The sequence below is a fragment of the Vipera berus genome, assembly GCF_964194415.1.
Source record: "Vipera berus genome assembly, chromosome: 4".
Taxonomy (NCBI): domain Eukaryota; kingdom Metazoa; phylum Chordata; class Lepidosauria; order Squamata; family Viperidae; genus Vipera; species Vipera berus.
The window spans coordinates 60,032,424-60,053,462 of NC_138206.1; the positions used below are offsets into that span (position 1 = coordinate 60,032,424).

The 21,039-nt window shown below is 36.9% G+C and overlaps 1 protein-coding gene across 1 annotated transcript in view; it reads right to left on the reverse strand.

The window, feature by feature from the left end:
* Window positions 1-21,039, reverse strand: part of LOC308667709 (amine oxidase [flavin-containing] A-like) — a 41,879-nt gene that overhangs the window by 4,120 nt on the left and 16,720 nt on the right. Inside the window, exons 4-14 of the mRNA XM_081327130.1 lie at window positions 20,727-20,831; window positions 18,231-18,322; window positions 11,092-11,233; window positions 9,759-9,908; window positions 9,122-9,281; window positions 8,546-8,642; window positions 6,741-6,794; window positions 5,727-5,784; window positions 3,158-3,255; window positions 1,721-1,832; window positions 271-333 (exon numbers count right to left, since the gene is read on the reverse strand). Coding sequence (XP_081183256.1) covers window positions 271-333; window positions 1,721-1,832; window positions 3,158-3,255; window positions 5,727-5,784; window positions 6,741-6,794; window positions 8,546-8,642; window positions 9,122-9,281; window positions 9,759-9,908; window positions 11,092-11,233; window positions 18,231-18,322; window positions 20,727-20,831 — 1,131 coding nt within the window. The remainder of the gene's footprint in view (window positions 1-270; window positions 334-1,720; window positions 1,833-3,157; window positions 3,256-5,726; window positions 5,785-6,740; window positions 6,795-8,545; window positions 8,643-9,121; window positions 9,282-9,758; window positions 9,909-11,091; window positions 11,234-18,230; window positions 18,323-20,726; window positions 20,832-21,039) is intronic.

Genomic DNA, 21,039 nt, shown 5'->3' on the forward strand with positions numbered 1-21,039 from the left:
TCTCTACTCTCCATTTTACTATTATAATGCATGTGTACCAAGTTGTAATGGTATCATAAGCCCTTAGAGTTACTTGAAGCTATGTATTCTATACAATTTCCTGTGTATCTGTCAGATGGTGGAAGAAGTAAAATGCTGCAAGAAATAGCAAAGGTTTTAAACTGTGGATATCCCTGCTGATAAGAAATGCATTCTTTAAACGTATTCTCAACAAACTGGTATTTTCCAAATAATCAGAGTTCTTAGAAGATCATTTATGAGCACACTGACCTTTGATTCTGGTTCTGTTACCCAAATGTCATTTTTTGAAATTTTTCCCATGCTATACAATATCTGCAAGAGAAAAGTTATATTTTTATATCATGCACATTATGCAATTGGAATGGAAGAGATTTATTAAAACTACTAAGAGACCATCTGCCTATGGAAAGTACAGCTCACATATTTATGTTGAATTCCCAAATGACAAATGTTTGAAACAGAGATAAAGCAAACAGCATTGGCTTTGGGGCCAATAAAGAACTGATGCGGTAAACATCATTTACTGGCCTTCCCATATAATTCCTCATTCAAATGTGGGCTAACAACAGAAATATTAGTAACAACAGAAGAAGGAACCCCTTTACCCTCTTAGAATAAAGTCACATAAGAGCCAGTCCTATCCAATCCAGATCAGTCCAAATACAATGTGTGTTCATAACAGTAATGGATAAAATCCATCAGTTTTGCCAGCTTCCCTCCTATTCTAGATTCAAGGGCTCTCTTTGGCTCTCACTTTTATTACTTCCAATCTAAAGGTAAAGGTAAAGGTTCCCCCGCACATGCGTGCTAGTCGTTTCCGACTCTAGGGGCCGGTGCTCATCTCCGTTTCAAAGCCGAAGAGCCAGTGCTTGTCCGAGGACATCTCCGTGGTCATGTGGCCGGCATGACTAGACACCAAAGGCGCACGGAACGCTGTTACCTTCCCACCGTAGTGGTCCCTATTTTTCTACTTGCATTTTTACGTGCTTTCGAACTGCTAGGTTGGCAGAAGCTGGGACGAGTAACAGGCGCTCACTCTGCTACGTGGCACTCGGGATTCGACCCACCAAACTGCCAACCATCTGATCGACAAGCTCAGCATCCTAACCCACTGAGCCACCGTGTCCACTTCCAATCTAGTATCATGTAATTATTTTGATACTATTTTGTTAATACTGATGGCTACTCCATTTCTTTTATGCAAGAAGGCTACTACTTCTTGTCTGCAGTAATAAATCTGATCCCTCTTTAATGAGAAGTGACCCATTCCAGACCATTTAAGTTTCAGTTTTCAGAATGTCAACATTCAGTCTTGACATTTTTGCTCGTATAACTTCAAGTTTGCCTTATTCATGGAATACATGAACTACCTTCCATTGGTGGTATATAACATTGCAAAGGCTTTAAATTAAATAGCTACTTCATGTTATTCCATTTATTCAGGCTTACTAAATTAGACCACTGGCTGAAAAACAAGGTAGACCTGAAAAGTGCTTTGTCTTAGAAATTTCAGCCATGTAGCAAAAAAAAAAAAATCAGAGTATCTTAGTATATATTTCATTGTTCTTTGGTCATTCTAATTTGTCTTTGGTGCAGCAATATTGGAAGTATCAATGCCAAGTTCCCAGATCATCTTTCAAATAAAACTAGTTTGTTTGGGTCTTTCATGAAGGTGGCCAATAGCAGCGGTTCTGCTTACCTCTCTAGCAGCTCTCTCCCCAGCCTGCACCGCTCCTTCCATATAGCCACTCCACTGGGTTGCTGTCTCAGTGCCAGCAAAGTAGATTCTGCCAACGGGCTCACGTATTATTCTTTAAAGAAAACAGATACAAATAAAATAGACGTAGTAATTCCACTTGTAGCTAATATGTTTATATGAAGAAAAACAGGTGCCATCTTACATTTTCCATCAACTTTGTCAAGTTTTTTTATTAAAAAGTTTTACAATACATTTTATCTTTAACAAACCAAAAAAAAAGAAAAAAAACCCTCCCAATCCCCTCCCTTCCCACCCTCTTGCCCCTCCCCAACCCTCCCCAACCCCTCCCTCCCTTTCCCCTCCCCCCCCACTTCCCAGAGCAGAATACAGGGTATAAAAATACAAACAATCATAATCTAACTTACGCAAACAATCCTAAACTATTTAAACTATCGAACTTTAACTCATATAGGTAAACTCCAAACATATATATATATATATATCATATCAATAATTATACAAATACAAAATAATACTTTCCAATCTAATACCAAAACACAGGGTATAAAAATACAAACAATCATAATCTAACTTACGCAAACAATCCTAAACTATTTAAACTATCAAACTTTATCAAACTATCAAACTCAACTTTGTCAAGTTTTGTTTCAAGAAACACAAACATTTTGCAACATCCTTCTTTGTGTGTTTTAATTTTTTTTTGGGGGGGGGGTGTTTTTCACATACTTAACCAAACTGTACACCCAATATGGTAGTGTTTCAAGGCTAGAAGGGAAGTGACATATCTTTGCTACCCATTTGCCTTACCATGCTGCTACTTGCACAAGTAGTAAGATTTTTTCCACAGCTCTAATCTGTTATGAATAAATGTTTAATCCCAGCTACACTTGGGATGCTAGCAGACCTGAATTAGGAAGAATACTGGTATATTTCCTCATATTTCAAGATCTATTTCATTCAAAGGCCGTTTTTTCCACAAATTAGTGAAAATAAAAGGGATGTATGGAGGAAAGCATCTGCTTATTTTGCCTTGGCATATTAAATATCTGAAGGGTAAATGTAGCCCAACACCATTTGAAAGAGAGTGAAGCCTTCCATTTAACTTTCTTCCTTTTCCCAGAGCAGCAGATATGCTACCCTAAGACATACCCATTTGAACAGTCTCCACATAATTCCAAGATCATATCTGCAAATAATAATCTGTTGTTAAGCCCTGATTTTTATATTTGATTCTTCTGTTCAACAGCACTAAAGTTAAAGGCACAAACAGCAACTTTATTTTTGCCAAATATATTGTATTTGTATAAACCTTTCTTTTAAATATGAGATTAGCTCATTGTTCTGGTAGTTTGTCAAGTATCCAAAAACTGAGGGGGAACAATGCCAAGAAAAGAGAACACTGTTATTCTGTTTTACCTTCCATATTGGGACATAATGCCTGGTGGAAAATATGCTGTATAACAGCCTCCAGAATATTGTTCTGTACACCAGTTCTTTTCTTCATAATGCACTGGCTGTAAGAATAAACCATGATGAGATATAAAGCAAACTTTTGAACGCATGTTCGCAGGATTAAAATTGGGATTACTAGATAATGACTACACAGAAGCATATTCATATCAGCTGAAAAGTACTAGGTTAAACTTCATTGGCTGCATGCTGATAGAGTCTATCTCAGACATGTCAAACACAAGGCCCGGGGGCCAGATGCGGCCCATGAAGTGGTTTCATGCGGCCCGCGAAGCCACCCTGGAAACAGTGAGGGAACGGCCCCCACTGCCTTGGTCCTGGCCCAGAGACCCTCCTCCTGCCAGAGACCCTCAGATCTATCCCACTCCTGTCCAGGCCCCCATAGGCACCCTTGATGCGAACGATGTAGAGCTGGCCACGCCCACCCAGTAGGCCGTAGGCACTTTAGCCACATCCACCCAGTAGGCCACGCCCACCCAGGCCAAACCCACCCGGCCCCCTGAGGGCAACCGCCATGCTGATGTGGCTCTCAATGAAATTGAGTTTGACACCCCATCTGAACAATTTGGCTCAGTTAGATAACACATTTCCTGGCTACTGAATGAACAAAAGTTTTATTTGGACTCCCCCCACCAAAATGGAAAATAATGTTTATTGTTTCAACTTTTTAATGAAGAAAACCTGTATTTTTCAGAACTCACACTCTTTTGACATATTATAGTCTCATGGTGAGGAATCAGAAGTTATATCCAATAAATTACAGCAAGTGCTATTTTTCCTATTACGGTAGTTTGATTTTGAAAACAGACTATCAACCTACAATTTAATCTGTTGTCATCTGAAACTATACCTATTTTCAAAGTAAGTTAGTCTTGTTCACTGAGTTCAAAAAGAGTAGATAATTCTAGTGAGTTCCCATAAAAGTGAGAGATTGTGGACAGAGTGGGTAAGTAACAAAAGAGAGAGTAGACATGAATAATTAGGAAAAAGAAGACAAGTTTACAGCTTAGCTTGTAAATATCAACTCCGCTCATGTTGCAAGAAAGAACTGTTTCAAATAATTCAAAGAGACTCCATCATAATGAAATCACTATAAATGAGATTGGGAATTCTTGCAATTTGCAAGATTTGGTATTTGCCCTAAGACTGACAATAAAGATACCTTACTGAAAACTGTTTTAATTCTAATGTCCTTGTAGTTGCTCAGCTCTGAGGTGTTTTGAACCAGTAAATGGTTCTTTTTCTGCTGCGAAATGCAGAATCTCAAAAAGAAGGGGCAGAAATTTATGGAACAGTGAGGACACTACTATGGACAGAATGTAATTTTGGTACATTTCATAGCTTCGAAAATGGCATGAATATTACATTTGCTCAACAATATAATGTCGTCCCATATTCTTAAAAGTTTTAAGTATGGTAAAATCCAGGAATGCTGCTGTAGGATTTAGCTCCCTTCAGATAAGCAGGCATATTATATTTAATTTGTTGATCAATCTTCATAGAATATGATGATTCACCCAGTTTAACTCAGTCGGTTGTTACATAGAAAACCTGTGAAATAATGAATCCTGACAATATCAGGGACAATCAAGATACAGTTTTAACCCAAACTGTATTAGAGCATTTTTGACTCAGACTACTACTTTCTAGTCAGCACCTCAAGTGAGATGCAGTCAGCTGTGGAAATTAACAACTTTGAAAATCAAACTTCCAGGAAATGTGATGGAGGTGTATAATGACAGAAAACATAAGGTGCTACAAGACAAAATGCGCTGTTAAGGTCCAGCAACAAAGAAAATGCCTCCCAAACACCTTGGGGCTATATTGTGCAATGGGGAAGGAACAATTAATATAACCAAGTTTGGCACAAGACTTCATAGGACATTGGGCAGGATTGTAGGAAGTGAACAGAGCTTGCATATTTTCCAAAATTACAGCCCTTGATATAGCTAGGATGATTATATGCTGCTAGGTCTAAGGACAGAACAATGAAAAAGCTAGTGGCTGACTTAACTGTGCTGTATGAAACTAGTCAATGGATGCAAAAAAGGCAACAGCAAAATGATCCGATAGCTCTCCAGATGCTATCTCATTTTCAGCAACCTAGCCAAAGTTCACAATTTTTTGTCAAACTCCTAGACATTCTAGGCACCATGCTACTTTGGTTAAGCCCTGGCCTTTTGTTCTGTGTAGGCTTATTCACAATTATCAAAATGGTTAACCGCATAATAAGAAGCTACTCTTTCTAGCTATCCCAAAGTGCCAGTACTTCACATTTTTTATCTGCAGCATGAACTTCAAATCCTTCCCCTATTTCTCTATCAGCTCACATCTTGTACTGTGTACCTGATGCTTGAGAAAAACATTGCTGCATCATTATTTCAGGATTTTATTCAAGAGGCTGTATTAAATAGTTTAAATATATTATGAACATGCATCCTAAAAATTCATATGGCTCGACCGTACTATTATAACCATCAATACTCCACCAATTTTAGATGTTCTTCTTCCTTACATGTAAAGCTTCTTCTGATCCTAGCACTTTAGCGTACAATTCACAGATTCTTCTCTTTCTGCATAAAGAATGAAAATGTTTAAAACTAGCCTAAACTCATCATTAGCTTTTAAACTAACATCACAAGGCACACCATTTGGGAGTATACTAATGAGATAAATAAACAAATAATACCACAATAGAAATTCACTCTTGATATAGAAATACAGTACAAAATTCTAGAAATATTTATTCTAAACTACACCAAAATTCACATATAAAAGCAGCAGGCTTTCCATCATTTTGAGTTAGAGTACTGTTGCGGTGGCTCAGTGGGTTAGGATGCTGAGCTTGTCGATCAGAAGGTCAGCAGTTTGGCGGGTCGAATCCCAAGTGCCGCGTAACAGAGTGAGCGCCTGTTACTCGTCCCAGCTTCTGCCAACCTAGCAGTTCGAAAGCACGTAAAAATGCAAGTAGAAAAATAGGGACCACTATGGTGGGAAGGTAACAGCGTTCCGTGCACCTTTGGCGTCTAGTCATGCCGGCCACATGACCACAGAGACGTCCTTGGACAAGCGCTTGCTCTTCGGCTTTGAAATGGAGATGAGCACCGGCCCCTAGAGTTGGAAATGACTAGCACGCATGTGCAGGGAAACCTTTACCTTTACCTTTACTTACTGTTGGGAAGGAGTACATTAGAAACACTTTCATTTTGTCCTCTGTCCCTTTCCTATAACTCTGTGGTTATGTAGTGAAATTCAGGGTTAGGGTTAAGATTAGGGTTAGGGTTAAGGTTCTCTAAAATTTTACAAAATTTCCCACCATTTTACCTCTCTGATTTATTCTGACCCTTAGGAACTAGATTTTGGGTTTGGGAAACCTGGATTAATAGCTTGTTATAAAAAGTTATTGTGTTGCAACAACAAAGGTGGAAAACAAAACTTTAATGGTAGATTAACACAGAATTAATTATTCTCAGAGAATTAAAAACAAACATTTAAATTAGAAAAATTTCCAAAATCTGTTGCTTCTTACCTCTCTTCTTTGCTAATATTTGCTAGTCTAAAGGCTTTTCTGGCAAGGATAAATCTAAATATAAAAAGAATTTTCCATCAGTGTTACATAAATGAATATATATCCCAATGCAACACACATGAACAATATTACTGCTCCAAGAAAAAACATATTTAAAATATCACCAATCTAGTTTTTGCCTGGCACTTATTCAGCTACAAATATAGGAGAAAGTTATATGCTAACCATTGTAGCTCGGGTTCTCACTGTAGAGTGAGACTCTCCTATTATCTCCCAGGATAATAGGCAAATGTGAAGGCTTCCTAGTTTATTTGGGCTTGCCCATAGTGGATCCCTGGGATAACTTTGTTCCTGCTCTTGTGTAAAAAGATAGTTCCACGGTCAGCTAAGAGCACATCAGGTCAACATGGGTGAGAAGAGAAGAATCACTTCAACATCCATGGTAGAAGGTAACTGTGTGAGTGAAAGGCCGTTGCCAAGACCATAGGTCCTTCATCACTGTCTGCAAGTAGAACCTCTTGCCTCACAATGGAGCAGCCTGGTGGGTTATGACTATCCCAATGCTTCTTAACTGAACTCCCACCTCATGGTCCCATTCTGGGGTCAAGACCAGTGGAGAGCCTCCAGCAGCTTGACTGTGCTGAGTCACTGGAGGCAAGTCATCAGAACTCTGCATATCATCCCCACCACCACAAACACTTCTAGTCACACAGTCACAATCAGCAAAGGAGTGGCTATTTAGCCAGCAATGGAGAAGAGGAAAAGACGCAATGCTTGGCCAGGCTCAGCTGGCATTCTTCTTGATATCTGGTCTATGGGAGTTTTCATGGGGTACTGGCATTATGCTGCAAAGAAGGACACCTCTTTGTGTGTGTTTGGGATGCATATGTAATGGGAAGGAAAGAAAGTGGGAATCTATGGGGAAGAAAGTGCATACAAGAAGCAGTGGCTTCTGTATCTGGAGGCAATGGTGTGGGTGATTTATAAATAAACTCCAGAAGAAGACCCTCTTGTGAAGAAGACCTCTTCCAGAAGAAGACCCTCTTATAGCAGAGAGCTATAAGACGATGCTGCTGTTTGTCATGGGGTGTAAAATGCATGTAATTCAGTGCAAAATTGTGGAGTTAAGAGATGTAAAATACATACAAAGACTTAAACTTCTCATTAAACCAACATGCTCATTCTGAAAGGACTGTAACATTGGCATATATATTTTCCTCACTTCTTGTGGCATTGATATATAGACTGAGATATTTGGAAGCTTCTGTATCTATTTCAGTTAAATATAGCCAATCATGGCCACAAAATGCAAAGTACGGTGGCTTAATTATGGTTTGGAACAAGGCATGTTCAAACCATGAATTATGAATTATGATGCTGAGTAGTGTCAATAAACCATAATTAAGATTAACCACATCTTTACAGTTGAGCATTCCTAATCAAGGATAGAAGGAAAGCAAGTGATTAATCTTCTGTATAGGGAAAAAACTAGTAAATACCATAATATTGACATGACATAACATCATGACATGAAATATATATTCATTTCCCTAGCAATGTTAGGAATGGAAGTAGAGAACTTTCTTGCAGGCAGCAGAACAGCTCTTATATGTTTTATGTAGAGTTCAATGAGTTCAGCAACACGTGGTAAAAACTAATGTTACTGAAGGAAAAAAGACAGATATGATATAAATGTGATTTTTCAAGGTTCTCTCAGGTTTTTTAGGACTCGTACATATAAGCAAACATTTAATACAACTTTTTTCGTATTTGGTAGCCAAACAGATAAACGCTGGATTTCTTACCCCATAAGAGCAGGTACGGATCCATCTGGTTTAGTATCATCTAATGTTGCTGAAATGGGAGCATCATCATCCAGAATAATTGTGCAACCACAGAAACCTGACAGAAAAATAAAAAGAGGATGACCAACACAAAAATTCCATCCAGAGCATAATTTCCTGACAAACATTTTTAATGGTACTTTGCAAAGTTTTACTTCCCTTCTTAGCAAATAAACATTTAGAGCTATTTTGCAAAATGTTCCTGTTTCTAACCTTCCAAGGAATTTGTGAAGGCAAATGGGGGATTTTAATCTGATAAAGTACAACTTGCTCTTACACTGAAATTCACTACATCTTGTGTAGGAAAGAGCACATTAAAGCAGGTATTTGTAACACATCCCTAAACCAGGTCAGGCCTATGCATGATAATCTCATTCTACTTACCATATATTACAGCTTGTCAGATGTTTGCTGATTAATCCTCTCTACCTTTTTTTTGCAACAAAACCTCTTTTTCATAACGGTTCATATTATGTGAAGTTTCATCTGAAGGTATTAGAACATTCTTAACTGTCATAAAACAGATTCCATACATACCCAACTTCCTCCAGAAGGCTTCTTTGTAGTACATCATGCATTTAATGACGGAACCCATCGGGAGGCGCTGGGTTAATTGGTTTCTTATTGTTGGCAGTTCTGGAGTGAAATGAATCTTTCCAGTCAATATTGGTGGGATGGCACTAATGACATACTTGCCCTGGTAAATACAACATAGGTAAACCTTTGACACATTGTGAAACGCATTTCTATATTTCAATCTATTTTGAACCTTTTAAAATGGTGTTTCTAACAGAGTTTAAAACAATGAAAATAAAATTGTAGTTCAAAGTAAATGAGCTGCTACTTCTCTTTCTCCTTTTCCTCTTTCTCTTTCTCCTTCTTCTCCTTCTCCTCCCTCTCCTCCACCTACTATACTGATAGTCCAGTAATGTAATCAAGACAAGAAAACAGGACCCATGGAAGACAGTGAAATGTCAGAAGCCAATTATAGTATCACAATTACAGTATCACAAAATCTCTCATAAATATATCAATAAAAGCAACTTGAAAAGCATTTTGAGTAACATTAAATGCAGAGCAACATGCAATAGTGGGGCCAATTACATTGGGCTAAAATTTGCATCAGGCATGTTTTTGTTTAAATGCCTGTGATGCAATAATGCTAATCAGTTACCTCATATATCTCATGGTTCAGTGTCTCCACAATGACGCTATCACCTGACTGGTCAATATGGACTACAGGACTCTTGAGTTTAACTTTATCGCTGAGTAGTTCCATTATCTTTTCTGTAATTTGTCCAGAACCTCCGATAAATTTTCTTTCCTAGAAGCAACAAAGACTTCAGCAAAACGAGAAGACAGTTTGAAGTATATAACTGGTACAAAATACCTGACAGTAGGATATCCATTACATAAAATGTTCAAGTAATCATAAAAAATTAATAATGACATCCAGGGCTTTTTTTGTCATAGAACGCTCAGAACGGAGTTCCGGCACCTTTTTTGGATAGAACCTTATAAGGTAGGCAAGGCGGGTTGTATGACGTGTGTGAGTTCCGGCACCTTTTTCTTTTACAAAAAAAGCACTGATGACAACATATTTTAAGGGACTGGAATGTAAAATATAAAAGGCCTTTGCTGGAGCAATTATAACAAAGAACTCCCAGCTGACTGTCGGCATTTATCTTGGGTTTTATCTTTGCTTTTATTTGGCCATGATTGTTTTTGATATTGTCCTGATCTACCTCTTTTAAAAAAACTTTTCACCTGATGTTACATACCTAGAGGCCTTTGATAGAGTAGATAGAGATATGGTTGGCAAGCAAATAAATATGGAATGGGATATGGGAGGAAAAATACCTGTTTAAATCTGTAACGGTTGAAGAGCTATTAAATATGTTTATACTTCTGATGAAGGTTGGAGGTCACTTCATGTATTTTTTATTATATTATTTCACTTTCTTTTCTTTCTTTCTCCCCCTCCCCTGCATTTTCTGTTCTTTCTTTCCATTCTATTCTCTTTCTCTAAATTTAGTTTGCATTAGTTTTTACTTCTAGAATTAACATTGCCAATAAAACTTACTTTATAAGAGATTTTTGAGTGTATAGACACCAGTTATAACCATGGAAACTAAACAATACAATTATTATACTACCACAGTCATATTGTACTGAATAGACTAAGAAGTGAATGGAATAAGGTTTGTTGCAATGTTAATCTAATTTCAGGAGAAATCTAAGAATGCTGCCAATAAATAAAATTTTCATTAATTATTCCAAATTGAGATGTCTGCAGGGGGAAGCCAATGAAACTCAAGATAGTCACCATCTCGACTTTTTTTGACCTTCCACAATGGGCACTCATTTCCACAACTAAAAAGCTACATTAACTTTTTGGAAAGTATTCTTGGTTATGCTTTAAAACTTTCCATATCACACAAATGCAGGATCACATTCATTCATTTTGAACTCTCAAAAGGAAGGAAAAAATGAATCACTTGCTTTACCTGTCCTCCGTTGGTTATAGAAAAAATCCTGGTGGTCCCCCCACACAGCTTCACATACCACAGGAACCAGAGAGCAGAGACTTCATGTGTCTCCGATGTGACATTGACATTGACAAAGGCTGTAGCAAAGTCCCTAGCAGCTCTGTATACGATGCAAAGGCAGGGACAACATATTAATTTTATCTTGTTAAGAAATGAAATAAAACAGATAAAGAGCGCATCTCCTTAGTTTGACAAGGAGAGATATGTTATGTAAATGACAGTTTCCTTTATGCATTACTTGTGTAGCATGTAATTGCATAATGGGTGTTTCAAGATATACTGCTGTTACTATATCCCGAGATGCTCCCATTTTGCTAAATGTAAAAGGATTCACAATTCAATGCTTTGGGACACTTAAATTGCAGCAGCATAGGACATCGTGCAGGAGTAGGTATTGTTAGAATATGTTGTTGAAAAAATGTTTTGTTTAACAGAGTATTATTAATACACAGTGGAAGTTGTACTGGGACTTTTAGGCAAACAGTAATGCACTAACACGAGTTTTATAACTTATTTTTACTCAGACAACAAAAAGAAACACAGTAAGAAATAGTCCAAGTATCAATCCAGTATCATGCACATAAAAGTCAGTCCATAAAAACATAGTATCAAAATACAAAAGCTGCTTACCAATATCAAAAACAATATACACTGTAGCAAGCAGTTGATTCTTGAGAGAATAAATATCAAGTTAGCAAACAAGAGAACAAGAGGTATCCAAACACTAACATCAAACACATATACAAGAGCAACTACGTGTAACATCTAACTCTCTTTTATGTGGAATAATTACAGCCACACCCTTAGGCCGTTTAACTCCTTAAAGGTGCTTTTACTCCATTGTATAATATTGTCACCCAAATCAAGTTTAATCTCTAACAATCTCCCCTTTTGGGTGGCATATTATACATATATTTTTACAATCTCAAATTACACATATCACAAACAGATTTATGCTTTATAGCACCCTGAGCTTTAGTAAACTGGTCAGCAATATTATCTTCAGTTGCACAATATTCCAGTTTAATCAAATTATCTTTAACACATTGTCTGACATTTAGATACCGTAGATCCGTATGTTTTGATCTAGTTTTCACTGCAGCATTAGTTGCTAATTTTATAGCTGCTTGATTGTCTCCATACACTTTTATTGGTTCATTACAATTTAAACCCATATCAAACAATAATTGTTTCCATACCAATAGCTCAGTACATAATAAAGATAAACAAGAAAATTCGGATTCAGTTGTTGATAAGCTTATATGCTTCTGTCTGTTAGACCTCCATCCTACTAAAGCGTTTCCCAATAATACAACCAATCCTGAAGTGGATTTCCTGGTTACAGTATCAGATGCAAAACTAGCATCTGCAAATGCTTTTAGTTCCAATTCCTTTGTTGGCTCTAGATATAGAGAATAATGTATGGTGTGCTTCAAATATCTTAAAACTCTTTTCGCACCTTGCCAACATCTGGTTGTAGGATTCTCACAATATCTAGCTAAATGATTAACTGTAAATGCTATGTCAGGTCTTGACCAGTTACATAAATACATCAAGCTGCCTATTAATGATTGATATATCTTTTTATCAAAGACATTGCTGTTATCTGCTGAACTCTCAAAACCTTGAACCATAGGTGTTTTTACTGGTTTACAGTTTTCCATATTATAACGTTTCAGCAAACCATTAATTTTCTTAGCTTGAGACAGTTTAAATCCTTTACTAGTCCTGATAATATCCAGCCCTAGATAATGACTAATAGCTCCTAGATCTTTTACTCTAAATTTTCTTTTTAACCCTGAAATTATTCTTTCAGTTTCTGTTTCATCTTTTGCTATAATAGCAATATCATCAGTGAATAATAATAACAATGATAATTCACTATTTTGCTGTTTTATAAATAAACAAGGATCTGCAATACTAGCTTTAAATCCCAAACTATTTAACTCTTTTACTAAACATCTATTCCACTCATAACCTGACTGTTTTAAACCATACAAACTCTTATTCAGTTTCCAACCCTACCTTACTTTCTATTCCTGATGGAACTTTCATATATATATCATGGTTTAATGTTGCATGCAAATAAGCAGTTTCAATATCTACATGTTTTATACTATAATTCTTATTTGCTGCCCAAACTAAAGCAGCCCTAAGAGTGGAAGCTCTTAAAGTTGGGGAAAATACTTCATCATAATCACTATTATTCTGTGCAAATCCTTGAGCAACTAATCTTGCCTTATGTATTACCTCTCCTGTAACACTTTCTTTCAGTTTAAAAACCCATTTACATCCAATTAACTTTTCTGTTTTAGGTATTTTAACCTCTTGATAAACATTAAGATCTTGCAAAGACTTTATTTCTTTATCCATAGCTACTTTCCAATTCTTTCTTTCATTCTCAGGATACATTTTTATTTCTTCAACATTAGAAGGTTCAATGTCTATTTGACAAATTAAACCTGCCTCGAAACGATCAGGCTGTCGTCTTTCCCTGTTAGACCTTCTGAGAATTATTGGACTTATAGGTACATTTACATTATTATCTTCTTCCTCTCCTGTCTCCACTATCAGTGGTTCTTGTTTGATCTCTCTAGCAGGTTCCTCCTCTTCTTTATCACTTTCATTTGAGGAGTTAGTTAAATCTTGTTGAGGAATATATACAATATCTTCTACCCTTTCCCAGCCTGACTGTTCTTGAAAAACAGCGCTAGAACTACAATAAATGTTTTTAGTACCTTTCTCCCAGAACCGATAAGACTTATGGTTTAACTCATAGCCAACAAAAAATAATTGTTTAGCTCTATGTTCTCCTTTATTTCTTATTGAACTTGGAATATGTACCCAAGCAGGTGTCCCAAATGTGTGAATATAACTAAGATTTGGTTTTCTCTTATACCATAAGGTATAAGGAATTTTACCTGTAGCTGAACTAACCACATTGTTTAAAATATGATTAGCACATTTTGCTGCTTCTCCCCATAAGCTATCAGGTAAACCAGAATCTTCAATCATAGATCTAATCATAGCTTGCAATGTTTGGCCCCTCCGTTCAACAAATGCATTATGCTGAGGTCTATAAGGAGCTGTACGTCTATGCTCTATTCCCTCTGAAACTAACAGCTCATTGAACTGTTTATTAACAAACTCAGTTCCATTGTCTGTTATTATGGTTTTTACATTTAACTGAGTTTTCCTTTGTACAAACTTGAGCCAATTAGATATTGTTTGTATAGTTTCAGTTTTTGACGTAAGGAGATAACAGAACCCATATCTGCTATAATGGTCTAGAATATTTAATATGTAGCAAGCACCCCCTAAACTGGGTTTCATAGGACCTATCAAATCCATAAATACCAGTTCTAATGGAGTTGTGGTTTTAAATCCATCTAACCTATTAGCTGGTGCTGCCCTGCTCTTTTCTCTACCACATACGTTACACTGCAGATATTTCTTACAAGCCTTTAACTTAAACCCATTAGACAAAGCTACAGTTCTTTTTAGTGTATTAAAATTCACATGACCCAATCTTCTATGTAATAAATGAATACATTCATCATGTGGTTTTTGATTTGTACAAGTAGTAGCCATTATAATAGGATCATTGCTAATTACAAACAAACCGTCTTTCATATTAGCTATTAAATTCACTTCATTCTTTTGAATAAGACATTCCTCCCCTTGGAAAGTAACTTTAAAACCTGCTTCCAATAATGCCTTAACTGATAATAGATTATAATCACATCTGGGAACATATAGCATTTCCAAATTTTGTTTTAAAAATGAACAGTAAACCTTACCCTCTCCAGAGACCTTGACTCTCCAGCCATTAGCCATAGAAATATATTTTTTACTAGACCTTATATTCTCAAAATCCCTTTTTATTTTTGAAATACAGTGTGTAGCTCCACTATCTACCACCCACCAATTGTGGTTATTAGTAGTTCTATTAGCTACAGCTACATTAATCAGCTTTTTATTCTTTCTATGGCTTTCCTTTCTCTGACAATTACTATTCTGACAAAACTTAGCAATATGTCCCTTTAACCCACAATTAAAGCATTTCCTTAAAATATAAGCAGATTCAGTCTTCTTTATTTCTTGTTGCAATGGCTCTCTCAACTGTTTTCTCTCCATACGACATCTTGATTCTTCCAACAACCTTCCAGTTATTGAAGAAACAGTTAGGTCTTCTTTGGACAAAACCTCCAAGGACGATACAAAGGCATCGTAGCTCTCATCCAATGATGATAAAATGATGTAAACCTGGTGAAGCTCTGAGAAAATAAGTTCTTTTTCTTGCAGTTCCAACAAAGTTGCTTTTATAAAGTTAAGGTGAGCTAACATATCGCCATTCTTTTCCAGTCTAGCTCTAAATAGCTTTCTGGTAAGATTTATATGAGCACCAACACTGTCCCGAACAAAAATCTTTTTCAACTTAGCCCAACATTTAGCAGCAGATTCTTCTCCACGCACATGGACTAGCTGTTGGTCTCCTAATGTTAGCCCAATGATAGATAAAGCCTTATCATTGTCTTTATTGAAGTCTACAATCTTCTTGTTATCTTCTTCATTAGTTGGATCCCAGGCAGTTACATCAGGAGGATTATGGACTATTTTCCAAAGACCTTGATTTTGTAATAGCAAACTACATTGTGTAGACCAGGATACGTAGTTTGACCCATTAAGCCGGGTAATGCAGAATGGATTGAATAGTCCTTGTGCCATTGTCTGAATTAGAAAACTCAGTTAGGAAATATAAATACAATACTGTGCCTGTCCTCAGCACCACACTGGATCTGGGCCCATAACCATTGTTAGAATATGTTGTTGAAAAAATGGTTTGTTTAACAGAGTATTATTAATACACAGTGGAAGTTGTACTGGGACTTTTAGGCAAACAGTAATGCACTAACACGAGTTTTATAACTTATTTTTACTCAGACAACAAAAAGAAACACAGTAAGAAATAGTCCAAGTATCAATCCAGTATCATGCACATAAAAGTCAGTCCATAAAAACATAGTATCAAAATACAAAAGCTGCTTACCAATATCAAAAACAATATACACTGTAGCAAGCAGTTGATTCTTGAGAGAATAAATATCAAGTTAGCAAACAAGAGAACAAGAGGTATCCAAACACTAACATCAAACACATATACAAGAGCAACTACGTGTAACATCTAACTCTCTTTTATGTGGAATAATTACAGCCACACCCTTAGGCCGTTTAACTCCTTAAAGGTGCTTTTACTCCATTATATAATATTGTCACCCAAATCAAGTTTAATCTCTAACAGGTGGTATCCCAAACTGATTCTCCTCTGAGCAACTGGTTTGTGTAGTAGCAAGAATCCAGAAACATATGCCATATGCGATGCTCCTTACTTTGGGGATCATTCTGTTTTAAATGATTACCAAATAATTATTCTTTTTCTAAATGGAGCCTTATTAAGCTTATTACAAATATCATTAACAGGTGAAAACAATTATTGGCTTCTTCGTTAATGGGTAAAAGAATGCCAGTAAGAAATCTGCCATCTTCCTTGCTGAAAAATGCCCCAACAGGAACCATGTGATATGTATTCTAGCACCATCCGCTTCTTGGTCTTAATGACTTTTTGAACATGGTATGCCATTCAGAGGTCAAGTACAGCTTACACCTCCACTGAAAGTTCAATAACTTGATTTAGATCAATCCTCCTCCAAATTTGATTATGATTATAATTTTCCATTTTCATTCTCTTTTGCTCCCTCTTTAATCATGTTGCAAAGTGAAAAGGTGATAGCACTAAAGGTTCCTGACTTTCTAATAAAAATCTGTGTGAATAAGTTCAGATATTATGGGAAATGTAGCTTTTTATTTCTACGTTGAGCCAGTTTCAAAGTCCTCAAGACTACAAATCTAGAGAAATCCTCAATTTTTGCAATTTTTCCTTCTTCACATCAATCACAAGCTGAACACTTTTGACAAAATACAAATCATAGAATGAAAAAACATATTTATTTATTTATTTTATTTTAATCCCATTTATATCCCGCCCTTCTCCGAAGACTCAGGGCGGCTTACAAGCTTAGCAGTAGCCTTCATTCTATGTATATGCCTGCTTATTAGGGCTTTCACACACACCCCAAGCGGCATTATTACAAAGTCAGCTTAATTGCCCCCAACAATCTGGGTCCTCATTTTACCTACCTCGGAAGGATGGAAGGCTGAGTCAACCTTGAGCCTGGTGGGATGCGAACCTGCACTGATTGCAGGCAGCTGGTGTTACTTAAGGAGGCATTAGCCCACTGCTCCACCAAGGCTCTTGTGACTATCCGGGGAAAAGCACCCTTAGACAAAGCATGCCTTCTCTATGCTTGAAATGTGAAGTATGTCAGAATATATCATTTAATCCTACTATTATTACAAATGACTACAAAGTGGCTATGTTGAGAATGTGCAGAACACCAGCAAAACTTATTAAGTAATTACAGTATTAAGTAATATTTTTATTTCTGATCAAACTTCGACATCAGTGACAACAGCCTGAAACTCAATAGCTAGATAGATATATAGAAAAATCCAATCTATTTTATTGAATAAAGTGCTGTTTCATTAATCAGGAGTTTTCCTTCTTCAATGAAAGACCATTGCAGTTCCAATGTTACTATCACTGCTTTTTTGTTTTTTAGTATTTCTATAACCACACAAGTCCTATTTATGCATTCGGCTGAAGATGCGCAGGCTTCATTTAACCCAGAAGTAGAGCTGACAAGTGCTGGAATGCTAAGCTCCTCTGATTCCCCCCCCTTCCATTTAACTCTGTTCTAACATTCTCACATATGATTGGAGACACGATTGTAATACAATTGGTTATCTCCCACTTGAGAAAAAAGAGAATATAGAACAGAGATGTCAAACTGCTGGCCCACAGGCTGGACGTATCATGCGGAAGCTGCGCCCACCCCATTGCCGGCAATGGCAAAACTGTCCTGATACGTTGCACGACGTCATGTGATGTCACGAGTTTGACATGTCTGTTATGGAACAATAAATGAAGCATGCAGTATACATAGTAAAAACATTGTAAGTGAAGATGGCTCACTTACTTTGTCCAGCAATGTTTGTCGATGAACTGTTTCATTGAAATTTTGTCCAACTCTTTTGCATTTGGTGCATCCCATGGTGCTTCAGCAGGAATCTAAAAATAAACCAAGTATTGCAAATACGCATAGTTTATCTGCTGATTGGGAAGGGAATTGATTTTCTTTTCATGTATCAATAGCCTCAATCCATTACCCATGCAATATCTTCATAAAAAGGAAAACAAGCACCGGCTCAACTTCCAATGAAAAGATGGCCACCTGACGACATGCCCAGGAAAGGATCCCTGAAGTGTTTTCCCCTGGACTATAGCTTTTTCAATTTATCAACAGAAGGAACTGGCATTCCTTTAGTTTATATGAGTCTCCTGGGTTAGGGAAAGTCCTAGAATTATCCCACACAATCCTCTGATACAGGAAAGGTCTGCAAATAGCTTCAGGAGATGTGCTTTGAGGCAGCCTATATGCTGAAAACTGGATGGGTGGGTCTGCAATCAGTTCGTTGAAGAAGCAGCCATTTTGGAATTTATTTTTCAAATGGACAGTAAATTGTGCCTTTCATTTCTTAATCATTTTTAAGGACTATTAATCTTTATTAAGGTGAAAGAGGGTCTCTTTAGCCACAGCCTATTATTCCTTTTTGAAGAACTGTGCCACTTTGGAGATTTCTTCATTGTTAAACAACAAGGAAGAATGCTGCTGAAGGCAAGCTAAAATAAGGAAGTGTGGACTGTCTTTTTTTAAAAAAAAAGTTGATGGAGAAATATAAAGGCAGAAAGTTGTGGTTCCAGTTTATTATTTTTAGTAATTTGTACTTTGGTTTGCTATGCTGTGAGTGGCTAAAATGTTCCAATTTTTATGATTTCTGATTGGGGAGGGAGTTAAGAAGATGGAGGATTATTAGAGATGTATTTGAAAAATCTTTAAATAAAATCCATCAGTTCATAGATCAGCTATGCTCCAAAGCTGTTAAAAAAACTTCTTAGACTACTTCAGAGATGCAAATATGTGTAGAAAGTTACCAAACCACTAATGCAATTTCACAAGTAGCTGATAATGCAGAGGAGTCAATTGCAATTTTGGAATATAAACTTGATACCAATTTTTATTCTGATGATTTAAATATAAACCTCCCAACACAATTGAAAGAAGAACTCCAAGAAAATGCGGAAGTTTGAGACTTTTCCTCATGGAAGTTTGAGAAATCCTTGAGAAAAAGAGAAGATAATTACTTCCAGAGAAGAAAAAGATTTTATGAAAACAAACTGGAAGGAATGACTTAAACTTAATGAGTCAATTGGAACTAAAATACTTAACAAACACTTGCGGGGTGCAGGGGGTGGGGATTACAAGAGAATCAGCAGACACACAATGGGGAACATACATTGAAAGCAATTATTCCAGGCTGTTTTCATCGTTTGTTTATGACTGCTGGCACCAGAAAATACTTTTCAATGAGCATTCGTCACTGTGTGCCTGCTTATTCTCTTGAAATTCCTCCTCTACAATGATTGTAAATATGAACATTAACTCCATTTTTGTTAATTAAACAAGCTCCAGGAAGAGCATTCCAAAGGGAGGGGAAGGGGTTAGGAGCCAAACAAAACTGGAAGATGTGAAACTGATTAATTTTGTCAATTTTGAGTCGGCTATCCCAGTGCCACAGAGATGAGCATTTCAAAAATGGTGGGGGGAAAGGAGAGTATAATCAGGGTCATGTGATTTCCCACTTAGCATCCAGTTTGCTTAATGATGGAGTTGCTGGTCCCAATTGTGGTTAAGGTAAAGGTAAAGGTTCCCCTGCACATGCGTGCTAGTCGTTTCCGACTCTAGGGGCCCGTGCTCATTTCCGTTTCAAAGCCGAAGAGCTAGCGCTTGTCCGAGGACGTCTCCGTGGTCATGTGGCCGGCATGACTAGAGGCCAAGGGCGCACGGAACGCTGTTACCTTCCCACCGTAGTGGTCCCTATTTTTCTACTTGCATTTTTACGTGCTTTCGAACTGCTAGGTTGGCAGAAGCTGGGATGAGGAACAGGCGCTCACTCTGTTACGCGGCACTCGGGATTCGACCCGCCAAACTGCCGACCTTCCGATCGACAAGCTCAGCGTCCTAACCCACTGAGCCACCGCGTCCCTTTTCAATTGTGGTTACTAAATGATAACCACCTATATAATTGTCTAATAATCTTCCTATTTAAAATGTAGAAGAATGGAGGTGCTGTATCTTAGAGGGAAGGAAGGACTAATGTGAGTCTCTGATGTATTTTCCTCTAGAAAACTATAGGGGATGTTGTAATTTGCCTGTTAAACAAAATCCTTACACTTTACCATTGGAGATTTCGATATTTGCATTAAAAGTAGGTAAAATATGTTAGCTTCCAGAATACCTTTTGTCAGTATACTGTGATTTAAAAATTTCCATTGTAAGCTTTGCTGAAAAACTTGATGAATATTTTTTTATTGTTCCAGTCAGTTGCATACATATTCGTTATTCCCAGCCTACCTCTTTTCCCAGTTTATCCATTGTTCTCCAGAAATTGATGTAATCTAGATGTATGAAAGGGTTCCGTGTAGAAGGAAAGATATCATTCATTGAATAGGATTTTCCCTAAAACAGAAAAATGAACAAGATGTAACTGAGTAGTTGATTTATTTCCTCTCATATTAATTTTAAATATTCATATGTAATAGTTATTTTTTTAATTATAGTAATTGCAGTCAATTGTCTATTATAAATATATTCAGTAGAATTGAATATGCAAATCCAGAAATCAGTCTAACACATGGGTTCTAAAAAATGCAATGCACATCTTGGC